Here is a 13,753-nt window from a genome sequence, read left to right as displayed (position 1 = left end):
CCATACTGGACAGGGGAACTGTGAGAACATCCAGGTCCCCCCAGCTCTAGTGCACTTACAGTAAATGACCTAAAGTTTCGCCCCCAAACGTTCATTTTTAGACATAAATAAATGTCACAAGATGTTATTTCTGATGGCGTAAGATTTGAACCTACCTTTCAGATAAACCTCACAATATCTTCTAAGATCAATAGATCTCACAGAATGACGGGTGAAATTTGCACCTTTGTCATGGAGGAATTTTGGGTCATTTCTCATAGCTGTCACCTCAGCACAAGCCTGTTATAGCCATTGATCTGACTAACAGACAGCCTGGCTGCAATGGTAGCATGTGGTAATCCAGTAGTAGCCTAAGTACATGTCAGTTATAACTGAAGTGGTCCAAACCTGATATTACTCCAGATCAGAAGGTCGACAGCCAGTTATTATTCTAAACTACAGTAAATGAGCGAACATTTCATCCATGATTAAATTGCACATTTTGACTGATTCTCACAGTTTAGCCAGTCTCTGAAATGGGTTTCGAGGTTTGTGTGGAAGATACGAAGTTTCAGTCCCAAAATTCATACTCAGTGGCATTTGTGTGGATCTAAAAGTGCACTGTTTTCACTCAAATTTTGGATCCAATACTGCCCAGTGTACTTGTAGTTGTATTTCTGAATAGTGTCAAGATAACAAATTTGTAAAGCTATCTAGCCCTGCTGAATACTGAATGGCCGTCATGTAAAACAAAAGGCCTTTCAAACCCAGTTAGCCCAAATAGTTGTATCCAGCCTCAATGTGCACCATGGTAATTAGCAGACACAAAGCTAACCTCTAGGGATTCTGCTTTAGATGTCAGCCGGTGAAATAAAATACTCTTTCTTTCAAACCCACAAAACTCACACTTTAACATAGTCTTAAAGGTAAAGAAAACACTAAAATGATGTATGTATCAGAGGAAAGACCCTTAAAAACTGCCCAGGGAAATAGTTGGATTTATTTTACAATTTCTTTAACCTAGACACATCAGACACCTTACACACCTTAACCTCAGACCCCCAGCTATTATGGCTAGTACACTCATCCCCTGTGCCTTTCATAAATCCTGGCTAGGGGTCTGAATTCTATGAATGAATTCGCTGATTTGACTTTGAAACAAATTATTTTAGGCAAAGAGAAGAGATGTGACGTACTTGACCCTTTCTGGGTCACAACTGACTACTGTGGAAACTGATCTTCTCACACAATTTTACTCCGTTAGAAAAATTGTAATACATCTACTTCGTAAACCCAGCTATTTTCCTGAACAGTTATTAATGATCTTTCATCTGATATTTACTCCATTCTAGAGTGGCATTTGCCTTTAATAAGTCAAAAGGTTGAAGCACAGATCATCAACCAATCAGTCAATCAAGCAGTCAGTCACACAGTTATATCAACATGTTCCCTTCATACAGAGGCTCAGCAAGTCATTGCTCTGTGCTAGCATGCAAACCAACTCCCCCCCCTCCCCCCCCACTTCATACATGTACTTGCATGTTTGTTAATTTAGCTTAAGTGCTTTGGCTTTCTGATTGAAAGCAATGACAACATAATTTAATAATTTTCATTTTTCTTCCTACAGAAAACTCTAAAGATTAAGCCTGCTAGTGATCTGTTCCCTAAATCCTACATAGTACAGAACATTACAATGTCCTAAGCGCAGGCCGATATAACCCCCATGAGCCTTTACAACATTAATCATGTATTCAATTCACATCTAAATTCTGATATGTAATTGATATCCAGGTGTCAACCTTTCATATTTCTTACGATAGTTTCCTGTTGAGGTGAGAACATTATATGATCCCGCTTATAGCAAAATTAATCACGGCCTCGTTTGCTCCAGACACATAGAAGAATCCATTCCAGGCTTGGTTTGAGGGATGGTTTTCTAATCTACCATGTTTTCTTTGTGATAGCTTAGTGACATAAAAATGTAATTTGCTGACTGATGTGCGTCTGCGTCTTCAGCGTCAGCGATATGGATCTTATGTTCGGAGCTCTAGGCGCAGCCGCTGAATAAAAGACCGCGGTCAACAGACATGAACCTGAATAAATATCGCGCTTAAGCCAACAAAACCCGTTCAGCCTGGTCGAGTGTGAAAAGGATAACCTGGTGAAAAAGTGGAAACTCTCAATGGTTTTGTAAATGAGAAAGGCTATACCTAGCTGCCAGCACATGTACAAAACTGATGCTGCTGTTTTTAGGGGCTTGTTTATGTTTTTTTCTCTGCGCCTAGATTGAATGACACCTCTGCTGTTCTCCCTTCCGGAGTTTGTGGTTGCTATGGAAATTGAGAACGTGATTTTTAAAAAAAGCAGGTTTCGAGGTGAAGACCCAGCAGACAAGCAAAGGACTGTGATGAAAGACACATAATTGAAGCTGGCTGACCTTTCAGCCACCTTTCCGTTTTGTAGGAAACCAACAAGAAGTTCTGCTCACTATATCTCTAATTTTTCATCTGCCTTTTGTTTTTTTTTTGTTTTTTTTTTTAAATCTAAAACTGTACAAAAATTGGGATGCGGTGTTTAACGTGCCTAATAAGGAAAGGTGTGAGTTAAAATTGGATGGATTTGGATTGTAATTTCAGTACAAGTAAATTTCGGAAGACGTATTTTGGATCACACTTTAATAGTCGAAGTGGTCATGAAGATGAAGTAGGATACAATTATATATATAATATTTATTATCACATGTATATACATTTACTCCTAACCTTTTAAAGGGAAATGAGGCGATCGCTGGTTTAGATGATTAAAGCGTTTGTCAGTGGCTTGACCAGTGAGGTTGTGTGCCTCTGATGAGTAGCACAAATCACATTGAATGAACAGGGTGAACACTGGAACCCCGTACACTCAGACTACATGGCCCATGTACAGGTACTGTATGTCCATCCGTTGGCAGTGGTCTATGTAAGGGCCGTCAGAAGGACTTCCGTTGGCAGTAGTCTACTTAATGGCCATCAGAAGGACTTTTCCAAAAATCAAATGGACATAAATCAGGAGGAATTGAACTTTTATCTCCATCAAGTTTTCAACATTTCACATCCTGAAATGATTTCTGAACCCACTTATAACTCTCACACGTTTTGAAAAAACCTCAGCTCATACTGTATATATATGGTTGCTATGGTTATGCTTGATGAGAATAAACTGATTTGTCAAAGACTTTTAATAGGAGTGATAAATAAACTTTTGTTATAATCTGTCACAGCTATCACTTACACGCACCATAGTTTTGACCATATATACCCCTGTTCTGGCTGTTTGTAAGAGCGTGATGACCATATGTTGCCGTGTTCTAGCTGTTTGTCAGACCTTGATGACCATATGTTGCCCTGTTCTGGCTGTTTGTCAGACCTTGATGACCATATATAGCCCTGTTCTGGCTGTTTGTAAGACTTTGATGACCATATATAGCCCTGTTCTGGCTGTTTGTGAGACCTTGATGACAATAAGCAGTGGACGGCGTTTGTGGGTAGATTTGCCCAATTTATCATTCACTGAAGACCACCTGTTTTCCCCCAATATGGCGTGCATACCTGTACCTCACTTTTGGGGATGTTATTCAGTACTTTCAGTGAATTTTTTACTCTGGGGACTCTGGTTGCCTCCACCCATAAACTGACTGCCATTGTCTAAGTGAAATATCTGGATTTATTTATTTATTTGATTAGTGTACTACGCCTTACTCAAAAAATTTTCACTTACATGTATATGACAGCGACCAGTATTGTGGTGGGAGGAAAGAGGGGAGAGCCTAGGGGAAGCCCATGACCATTCGCAGGGTGTGTGGAGACCTTGCCACAGATGACTGGAGAGGAAGCCAGCATGGAAATTTCTTGAGTTACACAACAATCAAATAAATATATGTACTCAGAAGTATTAATCAGAAGTATAAGTCAGTTAAGTATTGTAGTTTTCAAGTTTATGTTTTAATGGTTATTCGTCTGTTTTGTTTCACGCAGGTTAAGCACCCACATGTTCTGTACAAAGCCACGGTGTCTGAAAGTGAAACCTGTGGTAAGTTGACTCGTCTCATTTCTGATTATTAAGTGAAACCTGTGGTAAGTTGACCTGTCTCATTTCTGATTATTCAGTGAAACCTGTGGTAAGTTGACCTGTCTCGTTTCTGATTATTAAGTGAAACCTGTGGTAAGTTGACCCATCCCATTTCTGATTATTAAGTGAAACCTGTGGTAAGTTGACCCGTCTCATTTCTGATTATTAAATGAAACCTGTGGTAAGTTGACCTGTCTCGTTTCTGATTATTAAGTGAAACCTGTGGTAAGTTGACCCGTCTCATTTCTAATTATTATCAGCCTCAATGCTGCACCCGTAATGCGAGCAGCCATTGTTAAGGAAATGGTGAAAACTTCTTGATTTTGGCTTTAAACAGCGGTTTGCAGATAAACTGAATACATTCCAAGTCATAGCTGCTAATTTTATGGGAATGGAAGGCACCTGTGAGAGTTCAATAAAGGGTTTCTGATGAAATCTTCATTTGGCCCCATGCATATTCATGAGAGCTTTTAGGGAAGGAAAGGGTTCATATGGCAGCCATATATGGAGTATTAGTTCTCTGAATTTTCAAGAACGTGTTGGAAGGCAAAGGAAAAGGCCTTTATGGTAATCTTTATTTGGTTCTTTAGTTGATCAAGAACACCTTTGATGAAAAGGACAGGGCCTTTATGGCAGCTGTTTATGGGGTTTATGGCTAAATGTTTGTTTTCTGGCAATATGGGTGTTAATTTGGGTCAACCAAGCAGTTAAATGGACATGTATAAATAGTGAATCTCATAATTTAACTATTAAATCTTTCCAGGGAATGGTAAAGGCCAGTGGCAGCCTTTCAAGGAGCTACATAAAAGAGAATATGTCAGAAGACTGAAGTACCTCAAGGCTCAGAGGGTAGGTGATGTGTAGATGACTGTTTACTCTACAGAAGAGGGGGAAAAAGTGCTACTGTCAGAAATTACTAATTGATTGTTTACTGTAACATGGGCGTCTGAAAAAAGTTTAAAATGGACTAGAACTTTTTACTTTTCTAAACTCTCAACATCTCCCAACGAACAATCGCTTGAATATTTCATTATGTCAGGAATTTTAGTCTACACAAAAAACATATTGATCAGTCTACTGTGCAAAATACTCCTCATTAAAGTGTTAAAATACACAGAAAACATATTGATCAGTCTACTGCGCAAAATACTCCTCATTAAAGTGTTAAAGTACACAAACAACATATTGATCAATCCGCTGTGCAAAATACACATCAGTAAAGTTAAAATACACAAAGAACATATTGATCAGTCTACTGCGCAAAATACTCCTCATTAAGGTGTTAAAATACACAAAGAACATATTGATCAATCTACTGTGCAAAATACTCCTCAATAAATTGTTAAAATACACAAGAACATATTGATCAATCTACTGTGCAAAATACTCCTCATTAAAGTGTTAAAATACACAAACAACATATTGATCAATCCGCTGTGCATAATACACATCAGTAAAGGTAAAATACACAAAGAACATATTGATCAATCTACTGTGCAAAATACTCCTCATTAAAGTGTTAAAATACACAAACAACATATTGATCAATCCGCTGTGCATAATACACATCAGTAAAGTTAAAATACACAAAGAACATATTGATCAGTCTACTGTGCAAAATACTCCTTGTCAAAGTACACAAAAAACATATTGATCAGTCTACTGTGCAAAATACTCCTCGTTAAAGTACACAAACAACACATTGATCAATCCGCTGTGCAAAATACACATCAGTAAAGTTAAAATACACAAAGAACATATTGATCAATCTATTGTGCAAAATACTCCTCATTAAAGTGTTCAAATACACAAGGAACATATTGATCAATCTACTGTGCAAAATACTCCTCATTAAAGTGTTAAAATACACAAACAACATATTGATCAATCCGCTGTGCAAAATACACATCAGTAAAGTTAAAATACACAAAGAACATATTTATCAATCTTCTGTGCAAAATACACATCATTGAATTGTTACAGTACACAAAGAACATATTGATCAATTTACTGTGTAAAATACACATCAATAAAGTTAAAATACACAAAGAACATATTGATCAGTCTACTGTGCAAAATACTCCTCATTAAAGTGTTAAAATACACAGGAACATATTGCTACTTGTACTTCCATGATTCCTTCAATCTCATTTCCATTACAGTTTCACCCCTAAAGTGCTGTCTCCCTCTCTCTTACAGATGACGCGTGACCTCACAAATGCAGACCCAACGTTCATCCATCTGGCTCTGGTTTTTGACACATCTGTGGTGGGTGTTACTGATTCCCTCCATCAAGTCGCTCTCAGTCCTGGCTCTCAGTCCTTGACACGTGTTTTTACTGATCTGTATAGCCTTGAGTCCATAAGCATGAACACGGCTCAGGTTGTTCATACCCTATACCCCGCTGTTGATACAAATCAACATCAGAAGTATTTCAGGATTTTTGCCGGGGCTGCATTTGTTCGGGATGAATTTGATTATTTACGTGTGTAACTACACATTGTATATGATACACAGTGCCTTTTGCACGATGCATGAAGCTTGACCCATGTATTCCAACTGGGCAGAGTCTTAGGTGTCGCTCTTGAAAACATTCATAAAAGAAAGGTTAGCAATTACAATAAGAGGAACACAGCCTATGTGCCAGAATTGAGTGAAGTCCTACATTAGTGGCTGTGTTGTGTGCATAAACCTTCAGTAAAGTTAAGGAAAGTTCAAAAGTTTGCTCACACATGCTGCAGCTATCATTGGCAGGTTTCTACAGATTGGGTTGTGCTGGGTATAACACTTATGACCTGAAGCATTTAGACAGCGGGAGCCTCCGTGGCTCAGGCGCTTGGCGCACTAGCGCAGCGTAATGACCTAGGAGCCTCTCACCAATGCGGTCACTGTGAGTTCAAGTCCAGCTCATGCTGGCTTTCTCTCCGGCGGTACATGGGAAGGTCTCCCAGCAACATACGGATGGTCGTGGGTTTCTTGCGGGCTCTGCTCGGTTTCCTCCCACCATAATTCTGGCGGCTGTCGTATAAATGAAATATTCTTGCATACAGTGTAAAACACCAATCAAATAAATAAATAAATTTAGAGAGCGGCGTTGCGAGTTCATATCCAGCTTTAGCCGTATTGTCATGATGTTCGTCAGAGACATTTTGCAAACTGAGCTGGTTCTTGGTTGACAGTTTTTCTGGCTAGAGAAATATCATGGTGTATGAAGTGAACTCACCAATAAAGAAAAAAATTTTCTCTACCAATAGACCTGTATGATGCATGCGTGTAAAGTGAAGAAAATATAACGCCTAATCAAATAAATTCCTATTTCTCTAATTTGCAGTACCAGACCCTCAATTTAACTCATGCAGAAGTGGTCGCCTATGCCATCCAAACTGCCAACATCGTCGACTTGGTAAGTTGAACTCAGCAGAAATCGTTAAATATTTGCAATGTCATTAAAACTAATTGATTCACGTATATGTGCCAAATTCAGAGTGTTCAAGAGGGGCAAGTAGCAGGCTGCAGACAGCTGTTTACTGCTGGCCCAGTAGCCACCTACTTTGAATATTCTTACTATTTAGATCAATAATAATTGTGACATAATTACTTTCAATTCAGCTACCTACTGTTGAACTCTGACCACCTTCTCCAATTCTAAATGAAAACGCTGCCCCTTATCATAATATTTATGAAGAGCTTCTCCATTTTCACCTGGACTAATTTTGGAAATGACAAGGAAGCCTGAACTGACACATTATGGTTAAAAAGATAAATTTATAATGGATTCACAAAAGTGTCCCACAAAAGTCAAATCAGGGAAAAAATGAGGAAGATATTGTGCAAAGAGAGCAATGAAGTCAGAGGCATTAAAGGATTTTGGATGCAGAGTGCCTCTACAAGGAAACATGTACCTGTTTAAAGCTTCATGAAACTAATACATGGAATAAATCTTGCAGTCATTCAGTGTGTAATGTGGTTACTATTCTTATGGCAGTACTACAAGGAGATGAAGATGCGGGTTGCCCTGGTGTACGCGGAGTTGTGGAACATTGTGGATCAGTTCACCGTCAGCCCAGTTCTCAGAGAAACCCTGGAAAACTTCCTGAATTTCAGAGCAAAGACACTAAAAAATGTGGACCATGACGTTGCCCAGTTTATCACGTAAATGTTTTTTTTTGTGTGTGTGTGTGTGTTGTGTTTTATATGTTTTTTTTTTGTGAAGTTTTTATTTCTGAAATCCTTTAGTGCTGAAAGTAGTGATGAGAAGGTATTTTAACAGCAAATAATTATAAACACAAAATTTTTTTTATATTCAAGGGGAGACAACTCACAACTCATCATGTACATGTATGAAGATTGGTGGTGTAACACTGGCTATATACATACAGGAAAATTTTGTAACTATATGTATTTTCAGGGAACTGTTTGGGGAAAACAAGAATTAAGTGTAATTTATTTAAAAAAAGGAATTCGGATAAGCTCTTTGGTCTTGGAACTTTGACCCAAAATTCTACTATTCTGAATTTTCTTGAAAGCAGAAATAAGTGTTAAAAGATGCAGCTTACTCTAAGGTCATGCGTTGGAAGGTTTTTTGTCGACCTGCAGATGTTGGCGGATTTTCCCCCTTGGCTCTGTCTGGTTTCCTCCCACCATAATGCTGGCCACCATCATATAGGTGAAGTATTCTTGAGTATGGTGGAAAACTTCAGTCAAATAAATAAATAAATAAATGATTGTGTTTTTCCTCAGAAACCGGAGATTTGAGGAAAACAGCATTGGGCTGGCCATACCAGACTCCATATGTACAGACAGAGCTATTGGTATTAACAAGGTATGTAGAAATGATCAGCAGAGAGCAGAAGAATAAGGCCTGAGGAAACACTAAATAGAGGTCACGCCACAGTGAAGTTTGATTATTAAACTTACACTGTAAATACTTATTATTAATGCAGGAGTAGAGAGATACTAAAATTATTATACTTGAGACTCAAAATGATTTGTTCCCTATCGCTCTGATTTCTTCGATATAAAGAGATAAATATAAATATACGATGTAGGTAGAAGTTAGAGGCTGGCTTCATCTCTGAATGTACGTTGAAAGGTCTGTCTGTCAGCAATTTGCAGATGGTTGTGAGGCTCTGCTGGGCTTCCTCTCACCATAATGCTGGCCACCGTGGTACAAGTGAAATCAAATCAAATAAATCAGTAAATTTCAGTAGCTACATGTAGCTATGTGACACATATTCTGAGTTCAAAACCATACTTGGGGAATTTTCAAGTATTGAACAGCATCCATTGATCTCAAAGCCTTGGTTGCCAATAAACAGTGGCTGGTGCCGTGGAGTTTACCGGAGATCAATTCCTGTGTATATGTCATGGCGTAGAAAAGCTAACCAGTACTTGCCAAAGTTCAGTAGTTTATTCCAGGCACCTCTCAATTCCTCCATCTGTATAGCTGTATAACATACTGGCTGCCATCGTATGAATGAAAAATTCTTAAGTATGGTATTGCAACAATAAGACAAATAAAAAAAGCCATGTTTTTCAAAAGTTTTTGTCACCAGACTTTGACAGCAATATTGCCGAGGTTCATTAAGCCTTCATTCATTCTAAAATTTATAGCACTAATGCCTCTCTGTACTTATCTCTGCTTGTAGAACCCAGACACGTTGGAGCCCCAACAGGTGGCGACAGTGTTGGCTCACATGATCGGCCATAACCTGGGACTGAAACACGACGAAGACGGTGAGTTATTGTTGGATGATTGCTGAAGCAGGGCGGGTTCGTCATTAGTCATCCTGCCTGCATACATCATGACATGAGTACTTGTTTTATTGACAGCACAGATATGTGCAATTCCTGTATACTTTACAGCCCTACCCATTGTCAAGTTACCACCAGACAGTGATTTAGGCCATTCTTAATAAATTGTTTGTTTCTTTTGATCTTCTCACATGTAATATTTCAAGCAAATTAACTCAAGTAAATGATTGTCATTCGGAATGTCTTCAAATTTTTGTACATTTTGTTTAAAAAATTTATATTTATTAAAACATAGCACTCATGTCAAAATTTGGTTAGCAGGATCTGGATGAACTAACAGTGACCTGACAAATATTAGTCGTGAAAAGAAAAGTTTGTTTGAATTTGTGCTACTAATCTTACTTACTGTAGTGCAAAAACATCCGTAAAAACAGTGTAATGATGTAATAAGTTAACAAAAGCTAAACCTTTGTAACGCGTGGTTTGTAAGTGAAATTAGTATCTGATGTTTGTCTACTAAACCTACGGTGTATTAACATTTCTTGACATTAACATACATCTAACTTGGGACCTTTTAGTATATGTACATGTAGTGTTATGCTGCTATTGGGAGTCTTAGTTCGGAGCAAAATGTGAGAATGAAAATTGTTTATAAGTAAAATAACCTAGCGAGTTAGCTCAAGGCTACTGAGTTAACACTTGATAAACACCTGTAATTAACCTGTACCTGTTTGTAATTAACCCGTACCTGTTTGTTTGATCTAATGCCTACTGTAGAAGCATGGAGATTAGATTACTACTCAGGTAATACTTGCTCAATGCATCTGCTCTGTTTGCCTGCATTCTTTCAGTATGCATTTTGTTTCAACACTGAATGTTTTTGGTGTTTCTTTAGTGCATTCTCTCTTTCATGTGTATATATTGTCTTTTTTTTTCACATATATTCTGTTCTCTTCATTTTTATGTGGTGTCAGATTTATGTGTCCCAGTTCATTATTCTGAGTTCTGTTTCATCTCTCCTCACACATATTTCTCTTTCATTATTGCATCTTTATTATGCTCTCCTGTGAAAGCAACACAGGCAACTCCCTGTGCACCTGTTTGTTTTACTTGTGCACAATATCGTGTTACTTGTGCACCTGTTTGTGCTACTTGTGCACCTGTTTGTGCTACTTGTGAACCTGTTTGTGTTACTTGTGCACAATATTGTGTTACTTCTGCACCTGTTTGTGTTACTTGTGCACATGATTGTGTTACTTGTGCACCTGTTTGTGTTACTTGTGCACCTGTTTGTGTTACGTGTGCACAATATTGTGTTACTTGTGCACCTGTTTGTGTTACCTGTGCACCTGTTTGTGTTACTTGTGCACATGATTTTGTTTCTTGTGCACCTGTTTGTGTTACTTATGAACCTGTTTGTGTTACTTGTGCACATGATTGTGTTACTTGTGCACCTGTTTGTGTTACTTGTGCACCTGTTTGTGTTACTTGTACACATGATTTCTCAAAAAGTATTTAACATAGAACCTACAGATTTGGTACACTGATTCTCCACACTGTGTACACTATTTGATCAAAGTTGTAGCGTGAGCCTCAGTCTGAACGTAGCTTTTAGTTTACTTCTAAATTTACACGAATCTTGTTTCGTAAAGTTGGTAAAATAACATATTCTTTAGTTAACACCTTGGCTCCCTTCCTGAGGCGTACTTTTCATGTCTGTACCAGAATGTGGCATTCTATATTCCTAATAATATTGTCTTATTGCCAGTTAACTGTTCTTTTGAAAGTTGCATGGTTTTGAGCTAAAAAGGTTGGTAGAAGTGGGGTATGTCTTGGGTTGCCGTGGTTACCTTCCTTGAGTATGTGGATGTGTTTGATGCAGTATTTATATTGTGTGTATAAATGTATGTGCCCTACGCATCAGTGATGTAGTACTAAGTACTATGTATATGTATTTCTGCTTGGATCATCTTTTCCACACATGGTTGCACATGTATTCATTTTCTGTATCTCTCAGAACTTGTAGATTTTGGGCACAATATAGCTGAAATATTGCCGATGTGGTGTTAAGCAGTAATCATTCATTAATTCCAAATAGATTTATTTACCCAGTTCGCAAAGCCCAGTTCACACAACCAACCGACTTCGCGTATGCGATAATTAAGCACAATAACTACTGTGATGATGTTTTACATGTGCCCGTCCGATTGGATGCCATGGTGGTTACACAAAGTACACAGCCAATCAGAACCTGCATACTCTCATAATCCTCATTGTCATTGTACCTGCCAGTGGTTTCCTTTGGGCACATCCTGAACGATGCCTCCTTACATAATGGCTGTACCTGCCAGTGGTTTCCTTTGGGCACATCCTGGACAATGCCTCCTTACATAATGGCTGTACCTGCCAGTGGTTTCCTTTGGGCACATCCTGGACGATGCCTCCTTACATAATCGCTGTACCTGCCAGTGGTTTCCTTTGGGCACATCCTGGACGATGCCTCCTTACATGATGGCTGTACCTGCCAGTGGTTTCCTTTGAACACATCCTGGACGATGCCTCCTTACATAATCGCTGTACCTGCCAGTGGTTTCCTTTGAACACATCCTGGACGATGCCTCCTTACATAATCGCTGTACCTGCCAGAGGTTTCCTTTGGGAACATCCTGGACAATGCCTCCTTACATAATGGCTGTACCTGCCAGTGGTTTCCTTTGGGCACATCCTGGACGATGCCTCCTAACACTGGCTGTACCTGCCAGTGGTTTCCTTTGGGCACATCCTGGACGATGCCTCCTTACATAATCGCTGTACCTGCCAGTGGTTTCCTTTGGGCATATCCTTGACGATGCCTCCTTACTTAATCGCAGTACCTGCCAGTGGTTTCCTTTGGGCACATCCTGGACGATGCCTCCTTACATAATGGCTGTACCTGCCAGTGGTTTCCTTTGGGCACATCCTGGACGATGCCTCCTTACATAATGGCTGTACCTGCCAGTGGTTTCCTTTTGGGCACATCCTGAACGATGCCTACTTACATAATGGCTGTACCTGCCAGTGGCTTCCTTTTGGGCACTTCCTGGACGATGCCTACTTACATAATGGCTGTGCCTGCCAAATGGCTTCCTTTTGGGCACTTCCTGGACGATGCCTCCTTACATAATGGCTGTACCTGCCAGTGGTTTCCTTTGGGCACATCCTGGACGATGCCTCCTTACATAATGGCTGTACCTGCCAGTGGTTTCCTTTTGGGCACATCCTGAACGATGCCTACTTACATAATGGCTGTACCTGCCAGTGGCTTCCTTTTGGGCACTTCCTGGACGATGCCTACTTACATAATGGCTGTACCTGCCAGTGGCTTCCTTTTGGGCACTTCCTGGACGATGCCTACTTACATAATGGCTGTACCTGCTAGTGGCTTCCTTTTGGGCACTTCCTGGACGATGCCTACTTACATAATGGCTGTACCTGCCAGTGGCTTCCTTTTGGGCACATCCTGGACTATGCCTCCTTACATGATGGCTGTAACTGCCAGTGGTTTCCTTTGAGCACATCCTGGACGATGCCTCCTTACATAAGCACTGTATCTGCCAGTGGATTTCATGGAAATGTAACGCTTGACCAGCTTTGGATTTTGTGACTGTAAATGTGTATTAGTCCCAGATATATATGAACATTGTCCTGAGAGAATGATCGTGCTTTATGGTAGACTGTGTGCTGATTTTACTTTACCAGCTTCTTTTTAATACATGGATTTCATAAAAAGATGGCATGTGCTGAAGCAAATGACTATTTTGCTGACGGAAATCACAATCCGCGAGTTAGCAATGTTATTTCGAGAGTTATGCATGAAAATTCCACATTATTTGGAAACACGATCTACACCCTGATATACTTGTACATGTAGATC

At 39.4% G+C, this 13,753-nt stretch overlaps 1 protein-coding gene across 1 annotated transcript in view; it reads left to right on the top strand.

Annotated features, from left to right (window-relative positions):
- The window catches only part of LOC135477748 (disintegrin and metalloproteinase domain-containing protein unc-71-like), a 78,748-nt gene that overhangs the window by 40,660 nt on the left and 24,335 nt on the right, over window positions 1-13,753 (top strand). The window contains exons 7-14 of the mRNA XM_064757942.1: window positions 3,993-4,047; window positions 4,850-4,935; window positions 6,286-6,354; window positions 7,418-7,489; window positions 8,072-8,238; window positions 8,827-8,908; window positions 9,735-9,822; window positions 10,618-10,644. Of these exons, the coding sequence (XP_064614012.1) occupies window positions 3,993-4,047; window positions 4,850-4,935; window positions 6,286-6,354; window positions 7,418-7,489; window positions 8,072-8,238; window positions 8,827-8,908; window positions 9,735-9,822; window positions 10,618-10,644 (646 nt within the window). The remainder of the gene's footprint in view (window positions 1-3,992; window positions 4,048-4,849; window positions 4,936-6,285; window positions 6,355-7,417; window positions 7,490-8,071; window positions 8,239-8,826; window positions 8,909-9,734; window positions 9,823-10,617; window positions 10,645-13,753) is intronic.

Source organism: Liolophura sinensis, chromosome 11, assembly GCF_032854445.1.
Source record: "Liolophura sinensis isolate JHLJ2023 chromosome 11, CUHK_Ljap_v2, whole genome shotgun sequence".
In the NCBI taxonomy this organism is placed as follows: domain Eukaryota; kingdom Metazoa; phylum Mollusca; class Polyplacophora; order Chitonida; family Chitonidae; genus Liolophura; species Liolophura sinensis.
This window is presented reverse-complemented; position numbering and strand designations above follow the sequence as displayed.